Below are 18,231 nucleotides of genomic sequence, written 5' to 3' on the forward strand. Positions count from 1 at the left end.
GAGAAATATAAAGCCTGAGAGAGCTGGGCAGTCACTGGTATGGTCGTGCACACTGCAGCTGAGCTCTCCCTGCTCTGGGACCCATCTCATTCAGCCAAGATTGCTTCATACAAAAGTTGACAATGCACCAGTGAAAGCCATTGTTGATATTCAACATTTTTTAAATAGCTGAGCAGAATAGACAACATGGCAGGCTGCAAAACTTGGCAAGGGAAACTGACCTGGAGCTTCCCGTTTGAAAGGGTTGCCACGCTGGGTGAGAGGAGAGACAGCTATTGTGTTAAAAAAAAAGAAAAAAAAAAGAGGGAGAGCTGGTGTGAAAGAGCTCAAAAAACAAAACATCTCCCATCCCAGGAGAGCCAAGTACAATGCTTTCTGTGCAGCAGGAAGAGGACAATCACCTCGCACAGTCACAAGCACAGTCACAAGCATATACGCGTTACCAAGAAAGAGCAGAACAATGAAATCAATGCAATCAGATCCATTTTAAAACAGGATATTATATTTCTGACTTTTACAACAAAGAGGCAAGCCACACTGGGACAGAGTTATTACAAAATAAATGTGAGGATGCACCTAACATGTTCAATATTTTCGACAACCAATCCAAAAATGAAAACTATAATGTACCCATGGTGCACTGGCTTGGCGAACATCCAGAGGAATGTCTTGCAGGAAGCCATCTATTTCTCTAATGTTGCACAGATGAGGATGATTCTGCCCGATGCTGCTAATGGTGATCTGTTTCCGTCATTGTCAAGCTGACAAGCTCGCAGATTGATATGGATATTTAAGAAGCCTTTAACCTTCCATATGTCAGCGCATCACAGTGCTGCTCGTGCCTCAGAAGATATCAATACATCTCATGTGGATGTGTGTGTGTGTGTGTGTGTGTGTGTGTGTGTGTGTGTGTGTGTGTGTGTGTGTGTGTGTGTGTGTGTGTGTGTGTGTGTGTGTGTGTGTGTGTGTGTGTGTGTGAGAGAGAGAGAATACACATTGCCTAGTAGCCCCAAGGCCAGTCCCAGTGTTGTGTTTCTTGCATGCTTGTGTGTTGTGGTGGGAGCAGGATGGGAGCGGTGGCTCAGGACCTGAGTGATTAATGTGGATTTTAAAACGCCCCGAAGGAAACAGCTGCGATACCTGGGACTCTTCCCATCCAATCCAAATCCATCCACTCACTGTATCATCGCAGTACTGTAAACTCAACTTAAAAGTGCACCTCATTTTCTGAGTCTAAACATAGAAAGAAGTATTCATTGAGTTGCTATGGCTGTTGGAGTAAAGCTACCAGCCCTGCCATCTATGCAAAGGTTGCAAAGGCAACAAATGGCCAAAGCACATTCCAAGACTCTTCAGTGTTGTCTTCCACTTATAGCTCTAATCAACAGTTAAAAACCCTTAAGGGTTTAGTTTATAATGACTTTTTATTTTTTAAAGCTGCAATTCCTCACAAATTAAAAAACCGCACCATTTTATTCAGTAAATCAATCAAAATAATTATTTCTCTGTCATCTGAGCCCTAATGTTTGCCCCACAAAATAATTATAATAAAAAAATAAACCAGTTATTTTCCTCAGTTTTACCTGTATGTCAATGTGAATGAAAGACATTATAGATAAACAGAATCAATAGCCAAACAGTTGTGACATTAGCACACGTCTGAAACATGTCATCAGTTTGAATTCAACAATACAACAATACAGTTTATATGTCTCCTGGGCTGTCTAATAGAGCTCACGGAAAATGAAACCGAAAATGAGGGTGACTCGAATAAATCATTCCATGTTGTCGTGTCATACGAAGTGCAGTGCAGGATATCTGAAACAAAATCTGTGCTTGCTCGAATCTCACCTGGCCTTGCAGTCAGAGTGAGAAAGCTCTGAGTTTTGTTCTGAATCTGCAGTATCTTCTGAGGCGGATGTGTGTTTTTGTATGTATGTGTTTAAGTGTGTGTGTGTGTGTGTGTGTGTGTGTGTGTGTGTGTGTGTGTGTGTGTGTGTGTGTGTGTGTGTGTGTGTGTGTGTGTGTGTGTGTGTGTGTGTGTGTGTGTGTGTGTGTGTGTGTGTGTGTGTGTGTGTGTGTGTGTGTGTGTGTGAACCGAGAAACAGGACCTGTCTGGCCCTTTGACATAGGCAGGCTCGGAGCTGGAGATGTATAATTACATTGATCACGGAGAAATCCCAGCTCTGAGAAAGAAGGCAGGGCGCACGTAATCTGAGGTGTGTCAGACGGAGAGAGGCAGAGATCCATGCAGAGAAAGAGAGAAGGGGAACCTGTGGCGTCTTTACTAGAAATCCACGTTAGCGCCACCCATCACACACTATTAGCTGCCATCAAAGCTCTAATTTTACTCTAGCATTACACCCCGCTGCCTGTATCCCCCTCCCTCCCCTGCTGGTCTGGATGGCGCAGCCTGGTGGGAAAACGACATTCAATCCCCTGTCTGCCTCATTCAGGCCAAATTGGCAAATAACAGCTCTCCGCCTCTCAGATTGCAGGAAGTGAAAGGTACCACTGCCGCCATCCGCCCGAGCTTCCAAAAGCTGTTGCCTTGGGGAAGGAGGAAGAGTGAGCCTAAGGGTGGAGGACGAGCGAGGCCGAGGAGTGGACTGAGGTAGGTTAACAGCCTCCCTTGTCCTCCTTCGGTGGTGACGGTGCTGGACAGAGAACACAGAGAAAGGAGGAAAGAATGCCTACTCAGCAGATCAAAGGAACTTCCTTTAGACCAATGGGAAAAGTTAATCACCCACTTTACCACCACGGACCGAACCGTGCGGGCAGATGTGAAAACAGCGTTTGCCCTCACAGAGGTCAACAGCAGCGGGAGAGGGCAGCACAGAGTTAAATCTTATGAAGGTGAGGACAGAGACATGCTCACAGGCCTTCGGTGTGACAAGATAAGTTCTCCAAGCTCTCTTCCAGATGTGTCAAACAAAAATTGGACAGAAATAAACCATAAAGTTGTGGCATCTTTAGCCTGATGAGCTGCCTAAGAAGAAAACACAACTAAATCTCACATTTGAAAGCAGAACTCCTGCACAGGCAAACAACGCGGCCTTTCACCAGTATTTTACCATGACACACAGGGAAAAGACACAGAACATATTATGTTAGACACTAACTGGCTGCCTGACTGAATGGTACTCTTACCGCTAATTAAGTGCTAATGGCAGTTTCCCCTGCGGAGAATACTAATTAATGCTCCATTCTCCTGCGGGCTGAGCGCGTACTCCACCACGGCCTAATGAGGGGAGGTAGGTACGTCTTCTCCCAGGCTGAGTTAATAAGCACAACACAGTGGGGTCTGGGTAGAGAGGGCCATACCAGGGGGCCGCTTCCTGTTCCCTAATCTTAACAGAGCCCCCCTCAGAACCCTCACAATGAGCCGCGGAGGTAATGAAAGGATTGGTCCCATAAACCATAAACTCAGAAAATAGGCCAGCTTATGTGTCTGTGCAGACACCACCTCAAAAGTTTTGGTGTCTGTGCTTGTGTAAATACATTAACAGGGAGCGCAGTCTAGGTTTAAGAAATATATGACACCAAAATAAATCTGCAAAGTAAAAAAATAATTATAAATAATTGTTATTTAAGCAGGAATTTGGTAGATTTGTGTGCCCTTCACACTGAAGTCTATTTTCTTGTATAACTACTCAATGGTTGTAAAGCAAAAATGACTTTTTTTTTCTTTTTTTTTTTAACATAATTGTCACTGAGCAGCATTTTAATATTGAGTATGTTTTTCCTGTGTGTCCTCCTACAGAATTACGACCTCAAAACTGCTGATGTCTCTTAGAAAACAACTTCTATTTTATATAGTTTCCAGCTCCCTGAGAATATGCAATGCTGAGAAATAAATAAATACATTACCTGTTTGGATGCAGAAAGCCTGGGAATCAGATTCAAAGTGCTGAAGAATGAATGGGTGTGCGAGTATGTGGGCGTGTGCATGAGCGTAAACATAGATTGAGGATGGTATTGGAATTACCTGAGTGAGATAATGGTGGTGCATTAGATTAACTTTCAGTCCTTAAATGCAACACATTTAGGCAATCTTGTCCCCCAAAAACATGTCAGTGTCTGAAAGGCCTCCCTCTCGCTATCAGGAGCCTCTGGTCCCCCACACTGATGCAGCTGGCAAGGCGCTACCGTCGACTGTCAAAACGCAGCGCCAGATCTAGTTATAAAATAATTGAATTTTCATATCAGAGGGGACCAGAGTCCCAGCAGACAATAGGACTGCTGAGTCCTCTCTGATATTGGCTCAGGCCCTTTGCCATGCGCATGAAATCAGTATGTTAATGTTCCGGGGTTTTCTTTTTTTAAGGGCACTTGTGCTCTCGCAATGTACTACCGATGCGGTTTCAAAAAAATTGCAACTATTGATAAGTAGGCAGCCAGCTACCCCCTCGACCCCTCCTCCCACCCATGATGCCCACCCCCGCCTCCCCCCAACCCACCGAGGCTCTAGACGTTCTCGCACCCCCATCCTCCCCCATTATTAAAATTGTAATTTATTTTTCTAAATCAGAATGACAGCTTGCTTTCTTTTCTCTGCAGCAGGCAGTGAATCACCAAGCTTTAATTACTTTCGTAACTTCGCTGACCCTGTGAGCGTGCTGCTCTGCCAGAGAAAATGGGACCTCCAACAAAGGCCCTCCACAGCCTCAACCGCCTTCGGTTCATTCAAAACGCGAAAATTTATCAAACTACGGATTTTATAAGATTTTGTTAACATTTTGTTAACATTTCACCTCCTATCTTTTTCACACTCCCTCAAAACACCTCCGCTTGGAAGAGTTCTGCACTTCCAATCTCATGGCCCACCTCCTGAAGAAACTCGGTGCACTCAATAACTAAACAATCTAATTCCAACTCTCCCTCTTCACTTCTCTCTCTCTCTTCTGTGTGTGTGTGTGTGTGTGTGTGTGTGTGTGTGTGTGTGTGTGTGTGTGTGTGTGTGTGTGTGTGTGTGTGCGCCTGTGTTGACTCAACAAGGTCTCTCCAGGTCAAAAAAAGCCAGAGGTCACACTGTTATCAGTAACCCCCCTCATATCCTTGCCGTGGCCTCGGCAGCACACAGACAGAAAGCTCAAGGTCCCGAGGCCACAAAGCACAGATCAACAGGGATGAACACTAATTTTGATCACTTCACAGATCTTTGGCCTGCAGACTTCAGGGTCAAGCTTTATTTGGCAGAGCTGTCAGAGTCTATCAAACAGCTATTAAAGGCGGGTCATTGCCACGAAAGAGTAGCTTCTGTGTTTAAAAGCACGAAACGCTCTCTGAAACCATCATGATCGTGGCCATGACACTGATGATTGAGTGTGACTTTTAAGTTGAGCAGGAAGAAGGTTTAAGATACGGCCCTCATCTGCTTTGCTGCCACAAAGTTCAGGCATGTTTCTTGTTCGCCAGCAAGATCCCCATTCGCTTCACATTCTTCCTGCTGACTGACTTCTTAAAGTAGCTAATACGTTGTAATCCCTGCTATCGCTCTCACCTTCTCTCTAGCACACCTCTGTTTTGGGCTGTGCCACTGTGTGAACCAGGGGTGTACAGGCACGGTTGGTCTTTTGCTGACTGCCTGATAATTGAATGAGCGATTATCCCTCCCATTAATAGACAATGATACAGAAAGCACTGCCATATGTACAGAATATTAATGAGTGGCTGCAGCGGCCTAGATAAGAGAAGCGCCGTGCAGTTGCCGTAATAGGGGTTAAAACAATTTGCCCCCCACCACCCTATCCCTCCTCGCACACGAGCTCCCATGCTATCCACTATGCTAATCCTCCATCCTCTCACCAACTGAGCAGGCAGCCACCGACAAACCACCCCCGTGGCCTGGTCTTATGCTTGGTGCTGACCTCACTGCTGCAAAGGCCAACCCGTCATTGTGTTAGAAAGCGAGCAGGGTCACTTGACAACAGAATGACATGCTAATGATGCGAAGCAGCGGGTGTTTAGTGTTTATGTTATGAGACATTTTGCAGTACGAGAGCTGGAAAAAAAAAACATGCAGGCTTTCAGAGTTTTTCCTGACCGAAAAAATAATAATCAGAATTGCCTTTTTTCTCTCAATTTTCTCACTTTATCTCACTGTTTTAAAGTTAATCTGTCTTCATCCTCTGGCTGCCATGAGCAAAGTGTTTTTTTTTTTTTCTTATGTTCTCTTCAAGTAAGGATGCAGCTGAAGCCCACCGAGCCACAAAGGCCTGCAGCCTCAGCTCCATCAAATTTCATCAAAGGTTGCAGAGAGTCAGGCAGGTGAAACAGTTGGGGCACACTTCTATATGAATCGCCACGCCAATCAATATCTAACATCTATTAGCATTGGAAAGCAATATTTCCCCTTTTACCTTGCAATAATTGTGCTTAATGCTGTGAAGTACCTTATCATAGGTCTGGCGGCAAAAGAAAGGCCAGTTACCATGGCGACTATGAAAGCCATTGGTTTCCTTTTCATCGGAATAATGAACTTCTCTCCTCTGTGTGTCACTCTTCCACTCCACTCGCAGCCTCTTCGCTTAAATTGAAGTCCACGCGTCCTTGAAATCCCTCGTCTCTGCCTTATAATTTGACAAACAAGAGGAAATACACACAAAAAAAAATGTTCAAGGCTCAACAAATGCATCACTTTAGGCCGAGGCGTAGGTGTAGGCTATCTCACAATCAATACACAGTGCATTTAAAAAAAAAATTTTACTAACAGGACCAAATCCTCTTAATTAAAAGATGTTCTATACTTACTGCTTTATTGTATTTTTTTATTTTTTTTATGTAGGAATGGTCTAAGAATTTTCCTTGACTTTGCTTCAGCAGAAATATACAGTATCAAATGATTGAGATGCCAATCATTAAATCTGTCTTCGAAAACTTGTATTCATGCTCTCAGATTATGAAATGGAGGTTATCAACAGGCCAAAATGGGTGTCAAGTCCATTATAACTACATTATGGTTATTTTTGGCATTTTTGGTGGCATTTTAAATTTAAAAATATCTCAGCTCTGCACTCCTAAATCACAAATATCAACAGCCGTTTGCGCTTATCAGCTTGAAATCATTTTTGCTGCAGGAAGGGGACTTTTTAAGATAATTGAAAGCTTGTAAAAAGTATTTAAAGCCAAAGGGAAAACTTGGACTCAAAGCAGTCGTGAAGGTGATCAACTTTCAGCTTATTTTTCTTATACACTTTAAAAAATTAAAAAAATTGAATTAAAAAATAAAATAGTTACTCTTTTCTAAATGTCTTGAATCCAATCATTGATTGCACTCAGTGTCCTTGAGCACAGACATCCTCACTGCCTATAGTGTTTTATTCAGTGGTGTTGTCTGCATGATGGTCGATTAAAGGAAAAAAGACCTGAAACCAATTCAAACAAACCTTGAGAATCGAGGCACACACAGATCCAAACAAACCCACCGAACAATGAGGTCAATTAAACAGCACAGGAGGCCAATTAAATTTTCCTGGGTCATTCAGTTGAAGTTAAATTCAAGAATTTTTGTCTGTAAAAGTCTTCAAATGTTTTAGTTTTTTTTACTTGGCATAAACATTTGTTATTCTTAGGCTTATTTGTGAATAATGACGCCACGAGTAAAAAAAAAAAAAGGCTTCTTAAAATTGTTTTTTTTTTCTTTTTCTTTTACAACACAAGATCTAACATGTGATGTACATGTTGGTTTACATTTGTGTCGTTTTTGATCGACTTTTTGTAACTCTTTGTTACAATGGAAGTGACAATCACAAAAGATCTAATATAACGTGGTATAATTGGTCACTTCTGCTTTTTTCATAAAGGCTCAGTCTCCATGCAAATGGCAGACTTGGTCACTGCTTCATATGCGTTTTTCGTACATCAAAATAATTTCTATTGGGGTTTGAAAGTACCCGCGTTTGTGTATTGCAGGCGTGGGGTGGCGCCCTGCAAACATTAAACCAAAAGAAAAAAAAAAACATCAGGCAGCTAATTATCCATTTATCTTTAAATTTCTAGAGGACAACCCCAAATCATAGCCAATAAGTTATTTACTTTGAATTGCATCGCTACTCAAATAAACAAAATGTACTTTAGTTGAATTTTTTTTAAGTCATTGTGTGCTATAATAATTCCAAGGCAACAACGTCTTCAGATCCAAAAAGGAGTATCTAAACAGACCATATCTTGCATTACTCCGCGCACAAATGTGCCTGCACACACAGAGGTTGAAAGTCACCAACAGCCTTTCAACATGACGGCAGAACTGAAATTATTAAGAAAAATATCTGGGTCGACTTTATTTCAATGTGTGAGCCTGTAGCATGGGATGGAGATGCCAAACAATGCTGGTATGGCTGCCGGGGACAACTGTCAAATACAGTCATTAAAGGCTATAATAAGCTACACATCAGTCAGGCGAAAAAAAATAACTCCGAAATATCGGATCAACTTAATGCAAATTAATTAAATCTGCATTTTGTGCTCGATGGTCAATATCGTCAGCAGTTCGGCACTCAGAAAGTGGATCGTTATTCAGTGAGACAAAACATGAAAATCATAAATAGACGTAGTTAAACTGCTGTTATTTTTAATCCATATATCAAGATAAAAAAAAGGAGAATTGAGGAAAGAAATTTTACAAAGTTTTCAAAGTTTAAAAGCATATTATATGGGGTATGAGGTGGGTGGGCAATGTATCAATGCATGCAGGGGGGGGGGGGGATTCATTCAGTGACAGTCATCTGCTGTGCAATTGGCGCTGGGAAGATCACAGGACCTGTACTGTAATCAATTTAAAATTGACTCGGTTACTGTGGCATTGAAATTTCACCTAGCCTACTTTTATAGAGTCTTTGTTCGGTTTTTCTTACTCCACAGTGTGACACCTGCTCTACAAGTGGCATCCTGTGGAAACGCAGCCGTGAAGACTCAGAACCGCCTTCAAATATGATCAATACTCACTTGACTAACTAAAACATATTTCCTGAATAACACCGAGGTGAAATACACGTCTTTAGTTTGAAGGTTTGCTTCTGCTGGAGAGGTTCCTAATCCAATTCAGGTTCTGCAACGCTGTCTTTTAGGTTCAAGGTTCACGTGTGAAATACTTTATACCATCTTACCGAGTTTCTGGGGCTGCCTTCCTCTCATCTCGTCCTTTGTCTTTTAGACAGCGCCAAGGGACAACTTGGGCAGACAGTATGCTGCAGTGAGACAATTTCACAACAAGAAAAAAACTAAATGTAGATTACCATTTTTTTGTGCATTAAGCTATCTGGGTTATCTATTGAAAACACACAACTTAGTAGATCAGCCCTCCTGACCTGCGCCTGAGCACAGCTTGGTAGACGAATTTATACCACGGGGAGGCGCTAGTAAGCTGACATGACAGGAGTTATCAAGATTCAAGGGGTTCATCAATGTGCATTCCTCCTTAGCTTAATCACATAAAACTGTTCAATCATGTATAAAACGCTTATTTATTCAGGGTCTTTCTTCAAACAAGAGATGAATAAGTTTCTTTTAAATAAATGCGATACAGAGATGAAAACATGAAAGAGCCGAACTTCTATTTCTCTTTAATTCTACATGGTTGGTGGTAGATTTCCAACGAAAACAATTTTGTCATTGTTTTGAGTAACATTTTGTGCTTTCACTTCCCCAAACATCGCATTTGTTGTATTCAGGTAATTAAGAGGGTTAGTTTCAGTTTGGCTAAACAAAAGTATCATGTAGGTTTAATTTGGTAGGTCCTTCAACATTACTCTGCTGACCCGACAAAGACGTGAGACCTCAATTTTCCACTGAACAGACAGGAATGATTCACTGCATAATCATGATGCGTGGCATACAGTTTATGACACCACTGCGGTAACTCATGCAGTTATGACACATGTCAAACTGTTATTACAAAAACATCTTCAAAGGCAGTGACAATACTTCAGATCACGAGAGCACCATGTGACACAGTGGCGTGTGAATACATCTGCTCCAGCATACATTCAGGAGGTCTGGAGCCTTTTTGTGTGGAGTTTGCATGTTCTCCCTGTGTCTGTGTGGCTTCTTCCCACCATCCAAAGACATGTGTGTGTCAGGTTAATTGGTGATTCTGGACAAAATTGCCCTTAGGTGTGAATGAAGAGCGTGAATGGTCTTTGTTTCTGTCCGTCTATATGTGTCGGCCCTGTGATGGACTGGCGATCTGTCCAGGGTGTACCCTGCCTTCACCCAAAGTGAGCTGGAATAGGCCCCTCCGTGACCCTGTTCAAGATAAGCGGGTATATAATGGCTGGATGGAAATCTATCAAGGAGTTAAATCTAGATTACTGAAAGAAAAAGACCTTTAAATTCCATGTATCAATCACCAAGGTAAGAAAGAAAATCCCTTCTCCCTCTACGGAGGTGTGGGTGTTTTAAAGCAGAGAGACTATCCGGAGCCGTCTCTGTTTTTCACCAGAAGTTGAGAAAAAGACATCTGTGAAAGCTGAAGGACAAAAACAGCTGGTATCCGGAGCTGCACTGGGCCCAGCTGCAGTTCCTGGGTAACACAAACACTGGTGACAAAACAGAAAGGATTGTCTCACAACTCCCTCATTTCGAAGATAACATCCAGGCTATCCGCCACATTTCAGTCAGATATAAAAAGTGTGTTCAATTAAACTTAGTTTTCTATACCCACGGTGATAAGAACTCACAGACTGAATCCTCTATCTGTTTACTTTAAGACATCTACGACCACTTGTGGCAGACGTTCTCACCCAAGTGCTTCCGTTTCCTATAAAACCACCATTTTCTTCAAAAGAAGAACTAGTATGTGCAACAGCTTGTTCACATGTTAAGTTTTGCATAATAATCGCTTTGTAATGGTACATTGTACACAAAGAAAAAAGAACAGACTCTTTCATAAAAAACAACATTAACTTGTAAAATCTCACAAAAACAGTGATCACATGTTTAAATACTTTGTTCTTCCCACTATCTCTCAAACTCTCTGCTGGCTTTAAGAGCTGAGTCCTTGTAAACAAGAGCCAGACCGCAGTTGTTGTTTGGCTGTGTTTGTAGCTGTTCAGGTGTTTGGCTGCTTGTCATCTGTCTTTTTCCTGTCAGAACAGACATCATTTTGGAACGGTAGTGGTCTCCTGCCAGGAAATACAGAATGGGATCAATGCAGCTGTTGATGCTCGCCAGCGGCCGGGTGATCTTGTAAGTGAAGTTTACAATGTTGAGGAATTCACAGTTGAGATCCAGCACCCGGGAGGTGTAGTAGAGTGTCCGTGTGATGTGAAATGGGACGAAGCTCACCGCAAACACCACCAGCACCACGATGATGAGCTTGATGGACTTCTGACGTGCCGCAGCACCCTGTCGGTTGGCAGGTAATCCCTGTCTGGGCCGGCACAGTGCCCGCGCCATCAGGCAGTAACACACCACAATGACCATGAACGGGATGACAAAGAGCAGCACCATGACAACAGAGCTGTAGTCCACATACTCATGGAAGGCCTCCTGGCTGGTTGTGTCGTGGCACAGGGTGTCGTTGTCCCTCCTGGAGGTGGTGACAAATATGAGGTTGGGCACCAGGCACACGGTCACCACACCCCACACCATGCCACACACAAAGTGGGCATGCCGAGACTTCACCAGGGTCAGCGCCTTGATGGGGTGGCAGATGCCGAGATAACGGTGCACGCTGATGCAGGTGAGGAACAGGATGCTGCAGTAGAGGTTGGCATAGAAGAGGAAGCGCACGATTTTGCACACAGCCACACCAAAGGGCCAGTGGCTGCGGTTGGCATAGTAATAGATGAGGGTGGGCAGGGAGAGTACGTACAGGAAGTCAGAGAGGCCGAGGTGGAACATGTACACTGTACTGGGTTTCCACGGACGCATCTTGAGGAACAACCATAAAGCTGTAGCATTGAGCACAAAGCCAAAAACAAACACCAGACTGTAAGACACCGGCAACAGGATGTATTTGAACTCCTCGTTAAAGCGACAGCTGGAGTTGAAGATCGAGGTGAACACTGTTGACTGGTTGTGTGTGTCTGGGTTACTGATAACCGTTTCCATAACGATGGGATTTCTGAGTGTAGCTTCAGAGCCAGCAGATGCCAAAACCTGCAAAGGAATATAAGGAATTTTATATTGTGCAAAAAAAAAAAAAAAAAAAAAAAAGCACAGGCATATATGATGATTTTCAACTAGAAAGGTTAATTAATTGATTAGTTGATTGACAGCAAAAATAACCTTCCCAGTTGTTAAAATGTGCTGCTTTTCTCAGTCTGTACACTGAATCTCAAGTGTTGGTTGGATATTTAAATAAAATGAAAAGAAAATATTTTTTTGTTTCATTAGTAATGACAATTAACAGTTGGTTGCACACAGTTAGTTGTTTTAATCTCACTCGGGGATGGTACAAGCTCTCATATCCTTCATTTAATAAAACATGTAAAATAGTCAAATAGTCCAAAAATACTATTAACATTTTTACTTAAGCAAAGTATTATCACTTGGTAGCAGAAAGTCTCTTTTCAAAGTGATATATATACTATATTATATTGTACATTACACTACTGAATTCCTATTATAGGTGCATGCAAGACGCAATTAAAGTTGACAGTGATCGCAGCGTTGCTACCTTAACTGTTTAAGGTAAAAAAAAATTAAAAAAAACTCCTAACTATAGCAAATAGCGGAGAAAATAGTTGAGTACATTGTTAAGTATGAAATGTCGTGAAAAAGAAGTGTAAAAATGGCACTAGCAGAGACCAAAAATTGAGTGATCGGTGTGAACCTGAACTTTCGATCTCAGCAGGTTAATAGTTTAAATGTTATTTAATGAAAACGAACGAGCAATGTATTAAGATCCATTTGGTTCACCAAAGTTCTCAACTTGAAGTTCTGCACACGCAGAACAGCATCGGCTCTTATCGTTGGTCGATATTTCTCTGCAACGCAAATACTTAAACTACCGAGTTATGGCAGCTCTCCTGTACTCACCCCAGCAGGACACTGGAAGGGTCGGTGTCGGGCTGGTCGGGATCCCGGTCGTCAGGTTTCAATTTTCAGCTGAGATCCAGTAGCTGCTCCTTCTCACTCCTTTCGTCTAGTTTGCTGCCTTTGTTGTCCAGCCGGCGCACATTAGACACGCACCTCAAGTTTTTTTCCCGTTGAAAGTCATGTTGGAGATCCGTGGCAGTCAACACGGAGTTGGAGGATGCATGAGCGAGTGGTCCTACACGCTGTACGGCTGAAATGGGAAGTCACGCTGCTGAGTCGATAAAACTGCCGCCCATGAAAGTATTCAGACCAAGACACTTTCTGTTTAGTGAACCACATGAAACCAGAACGTATTTACATAAGAATAAGAATGTATACTTCAGATTCATGTTTTTAATTTTGTTTTTACAGCAGCAGACTGTTTGACTGGCTGGAAATACAACCCTATAAAAATATATATATATATAGATGGAGAGGTGAACAGTAACTATATTTACTCTGATGCACTTATTTTAGTGGGCTATTTTCAATGTGTGCTACTATTTCTATGGAAAATCTGAGTAGGAAACATTACATCTATTCCTATTATTTATGGTCTAGTAAGTGAGAAGCTCATTCCATTGATTTTAAATTACATTAATGAACAGCACATCCTGTAAAGTAGTTGTCACTTATGGAGCCACAACAATAAAGTAACCTACAGCTAATTTAAAAATGGCATGACAATGATCAAGCACTTTAAACACTGATTACTTTTATACCGTATTTGATAGTTGTGTTCATTTTGCCACTGATTTTCGAGACTGCATCTTGCAGAACTTTTATCTGTACTGATGTCTTCCGCTGTGATGCCACCACTTTTACTTACGTAAAAGAGTTTAATAATTCCTCCACCATTGGTATTATTTGTCTTTGTGATGAAAATCATTCCCATGACAACACTTAATAGTGCTGAAATGTTATAGAAGTTCATATTTGCACAGCTGTACAGTGACCTGTATAGCAGTTATATAAAGGCAACATTTGTTCTCAGGAGTTATGAGGGATTAACTGGTTCATCTCCTCAGTGATCTTCGTCATCTGGGGCTCTTCCAAAGATTCACATGACAAGGTGTGGAATTATAAAGTCTGATCGTAAAGAAATAAAAACAAGTGGGATGTGCAGCGCTGTTGTTGGAGACAGACAATAAACCCGAGATGAGGCTTTACTTAATAAGTTACTAAGAAAATAAGTTTGAGTGACTCACAGTCGCAAACATCATCATAACCAGTCCAATAAACTAAAGTCAATGAGCACCTTTGGTTTGAATCACCCCTCTGTGATCTACGATGAGATGAACAAAATATGACTCTGTCGGTATGCAAAGAGTACATGTCCTTGTGAAGTTCAGTGTGAAACTGCTGCCAACTGTCCTGCTTTGGTAAAAGACAACCAAGCAGAGCCAAGAAGGCTTCACTGCAGATAAATCTTTGTTGTCAAGTTAATTGAAGATATATTTTTAGAACCCATAACATAAAATGGTCCTGAAACGGTTAATACAAGTCCCTTACATATGAAACTGACCCCTTCACCTCATTTAAAGATGCAGTCATGATTTTTTTTGTGCTGTGCTTGTGGTAATGTGTGTTTCTGTGTGAATGGGCCAGGTTGTTGTTAGCAGTGTGAGGTTTTGTGTTTGTGTACTGTTTGGGTTTCTGTCGGTTAGATGTCTGGAATGTGAGTGGGACACTGACAAAGCATGTTCTTCTTCCTCTCTCAATGTGGAGGGTGGAGGGATTTACAGTAACACTGACAGACTGCACGTTCACATACACACGAACCTTTATCAGATTATTAACAAATTTGTGGATTTTTAAAAGCACATTCTGACATTTTAAGAAGTACACGTAGTCACTTTCTAAAATTGATGTGTTTACCTAGTCCTTTGATATATTTTTGTTCCTGAAACATGCTGCTGCATGAGGGACCGTCTATTATGTCAAAATATACACCTGTTCAATGAAACATGTCGCTTTTAAAATAAAACTCAATACTTTCCTTCAATTTGTATGTAGCTGAAACTTCCTAGCACCCCGACAGCTGATGACATCACTACAGTCAGTAAGGCCTTGACTCAGCGGTCAGTGACACATACCTGCTCTCAATCGATGTGTTTGGCCGTGTCCTAAAACTAACTACCTCAACTGAATGCTATAAGCAGAAAAACAGACAGACACTCACACAGGAGTTGTTTAGGATCAGACTCACAGTTGTTTCATCTCTTTCTTCTGCATTCTATTATTATAATATATAGGTGAGCTGACACATACAACTCACAGGATTTAGACCCGACGATCTATTTCAGGTGTCCTGTATGGACAAAAGTAACTGATGCAGTTATATGTATTTTGTAGGGCATCTAGACTAAATAAATATTTTTCTTGAAAGTTTTTAAGAATAACTTCAGTATTCTACAGTAGCTTCACCAAAAATGTAAAATACAAACAGTTAAAAAAAAAAAAAAAAAACTAGTGCAAAAATAGAAAAGAGACATCAACTTTCTGTAACTTGTTAGAAATGAAGACCACAATGCTTGGCTTATCCTAGCCGGTAATTTTCAGTATGTGCTTCCACATATAGAGAAGCATCATCTATCCAGCATGGATTGCTTTAAAGTTCTGTATTAAGACAATACATGTAAAGACAAAGTGGAAGATCTGACAACCGATTAAAAAAAAGAATTGTCTCAAAATGTAATATTTTCCTCTGATAAAGATAAAAATTCTGTACTCATAGTAGAGACTTGCATTGCCTCTCACAACAAATCCCCCTTGTATGTACAGGACCGTGTGAATATGTGAACTATGCTCCAAAATGGAAGCAAGAGACGAGACTTCTCTTTTTTGCCATAGTTTGACAGCATGAAACGACACTTGCGATTGCTCGGTGACAGTCAAGAGTTGCTTTATGCACCTTATAAACGTTGCATAAAACATGCACAGTGGACACAGGTGCTGATTAAGTGACATGATAGTAACCGTTATGAGAAAGTAAACAAGATGACATATGGCGGGTATTTGTATACCAGCTTTGCAGACAATCTTCCAGTAGATATGGATGGATTTATGCTCTGTGGGTTTAATAGAGGGCTTTTAGGTCCAGGTTCAACAATAGCCGTGTAATGGAGGCACACAGTAGAAAGGATGAAGGTGGATGGTAAATAGTAGCCTGGAGTGAACACTTGAAATTGAAGGACTATATTTTTATAGTTATTTAAAAATCACTGAAAACAATAGCAATAAGAGCTCAAAATCATTAACAGTATTTGTGTGTGTCATTAACTGGAGATGCACATCAAGGCTTTTCATTCATGTCACCTTTTGATTATCTATCAATATATATAGATGAATAAGGCAGACTACTGTGCAATGTGTACTTCCTGCATTATGTTCTCTGTGCTGCGGTTGACACAGACAAACCTATTGTGACAGTACTGATCATATAAAAGTCCAAGTGATGTGACTGAAAATCCAATCAGCCTCTCCTTCATACAGTTCTAATAGTTCTTCCAGTTCTAATTGAGAAGATGACAAGGATTTGTACCATCAATGTTTCTCATCTCTCCATGTCAGTTCCAATTCCTGGGTAGGTTCTCGAGGATCCTGCGTCGGTGTGAAGGGTTTGTTATTCCCGCAGCACATAGATCCTCCTCAGTGATGCCACTGTGGAGGACAAATAGTGTTGAATCTCACGTGATTGGAAATCCACAGTTATGAGTCAGTTTGATTTACTGTAACTGTGCATTCTATAATCTGGTACGTTTTTGTAAATGCATGTGGAGTCAGCATCCCTATACACATACCAGAAGTTACATATATCAGGGAGAAATATAGTATTTTTCATTTATACTTTGACTTTAAAAAAATGTGAAATATTTTTTTAAGGTAGCCATAAAACAATATTCACATACCCATATGTACATTGACGTAGTTTTTTCCTTGCTGGAAACATTCTTTCTTTTCAAGTGGCCATGAAAAGATTTGTTTCTAAATGTGCCTCCACGGGAAGATTACATTCCATCAATTCTGAAACTTTATTCCAAAGTTCATATCAAACTGTTGAGTCAGGGTTATCAAAAGTATCTCTCTTTTTGTGATGTTATCCTTCCATTGCAGCTCAAAAAGGAAGGAAACATTCTGGGGTAACACTGAGTGGATTTATTTTAGCCCTTTTGTAGGAGGTTCGAGCTGCTAACCTGACAGCAATGCTCATCTCACACTGATGACTATCGCATGCACGGTTGTAATTTGATTTGACCCTCAGCTGGTTACTGCAACTGTCTTGTGAACACCAAGTTTATCTCTACCAGCAACTATACACTAAGAATCATGTGAGACTGTGACCCATCTTACAGAGGTGGGGTTATTCATCCATATTTCTGAGGAACCTGTATCATGTTTTCATATTTTTAACTCGGAAAGCAAGTTGTGTTTTGAAAAAACAAACAAAACAAAAACAAGTAGGGAAGTCAGTGATGGACAAATAACACTTTTGGTGGTAACATCTTTCATGTTACATTTATCACTGCAAATTATAGTGTTTGCATTAAGTGGGTAAATCATGTCTTTTCAGCAGCCTCAATGTCGCAATGATTATATTTATGCATACTGTAAATGCTCCCAGTTCCTCTTACTGATTGCTTCTTGTTGGCTCTCAGAAAATTCAAAATGTATTGAAATTTTCATCTTTTCACTTGTATTAGCTTTTTCCCACTTCATCTAATTTCTATTTTGGTTTAGATTTTGTTTTATATATATATTTAAATGCTGGAAGAGCAGCATGTTTGGGGGCATTTTGAGAGACTGGTGTTTGCATTAGCACTGCAAAAGCTGTCACACTCAGCTGTGGGATGTTTAAAACCAGGTCCACACCAGCTCCTTTTCCTTTGTTCAAATTTGGATACTGGTTATTTTTGGCCGTTAGTATAGCCAGAAAATCTGTGTCGTAACTGTAATCACATTATTTCTGTGTGTCTATGAAATGACAGGCACTATAATAATGAGCCTATGTATGTCTCAATTCATTCTACCTGAAATAATCCAGATCATCCCAGCCATTGAGGCTGAGTCCCAGGGTGTATTTTTGGAGACCAAGGGTGCTGAGAAGCTCCCGCACCGTCTCTGGTGCACCTTGGAGGACAGACACCTGGATCGAGAGAAGTAGACATAATATTTACAAAGAACCTGGAGTAACAACCTTTAACATGT

The 18,231-nt window shown here is 41.1% G+C and overlaps 2 protein-coding genes across 5 annotated transcripts in view; both read right to left on the reverse strand.

Annotated features, from left to right (window-relative positions):
- Positions 1-9,474: 9,474 nt before the first annotated feature.
- On the reverse strand, positions 9,475-13,273 carry LOC138618551 (P2Y purinoceptor 4-like). Its single transcript, XM_069694357.1, has 2 exons — positions 12,985-13,273; positions 9,475-12,102 (listed from the first exon to the last, which is right to left on the reverse strand). The coding sequence occupies exon 2, from the start codon at positions 12,052-12,054 to the stop codon at positions 10,960-10,962; it is 1,095 nt and encodes a 364-aa protein (XP_069550458.1). The 5' UTR covers positions 12,055-12,102; positions 12,985-13,273; the 3' UTR covers positions 9,475-10,959.
- A 2,638-nt stretch (positions 13,274-15,911) lies between these two features.
- inppl1b (inositol polyphosphate phosphatase-like 1b) overlaps positions 15,912-18,231 on the reverse strand; it is a 31,954-nt gene continuing 29,634 nt past the window's right edge. For all 4 annotated transcript variants that reach the window (XM_069694337.1, XM_069694335.1, XM_069694336.1 and 1 more), the window contains 2 exons: positions 18,054-18,169; positions 15,912-16,686 (listed from right to left, as the gene is read on the reverse strand). In XM_069694337.1, coding sequence (XP_069550438.1) covers positions 16,593-16,686; positions 18,054-18,169 — 210 coding nt within the window. In that variant the 3' untranslated portion in view covers positions 15,912-16,592. The remainder of the gene's footprint in view (positions 16,687-18,053; positions 18,170-18,231) is intronic.

Source organism: Brachyistius frenatus, unplaced genomic scaffold, assembly GCF_029030835.1.
Source record: "Brachyistius frenatus isolate BFR_SWC_R1_liver_20210118 unplaced genomic scaffold, ASM2903083v1 Contig_17, whole genome shotgun sequence".
NCBI lineage: Eukaryota > Metazoa > Chordata > Actinopteri > Embiotocidae > Brachyistius > Brachyistius frenatus.

Bases quoted from the DNA above. Each gene is read 5' to 3' on its own strand.
- LOC138618551 (XM_069694357.1), bottom strand. From the start codon at position 12,054: ATGGAAACGGTTATCAGTAACCCAGACACACACAACCAGTCAACAGTG.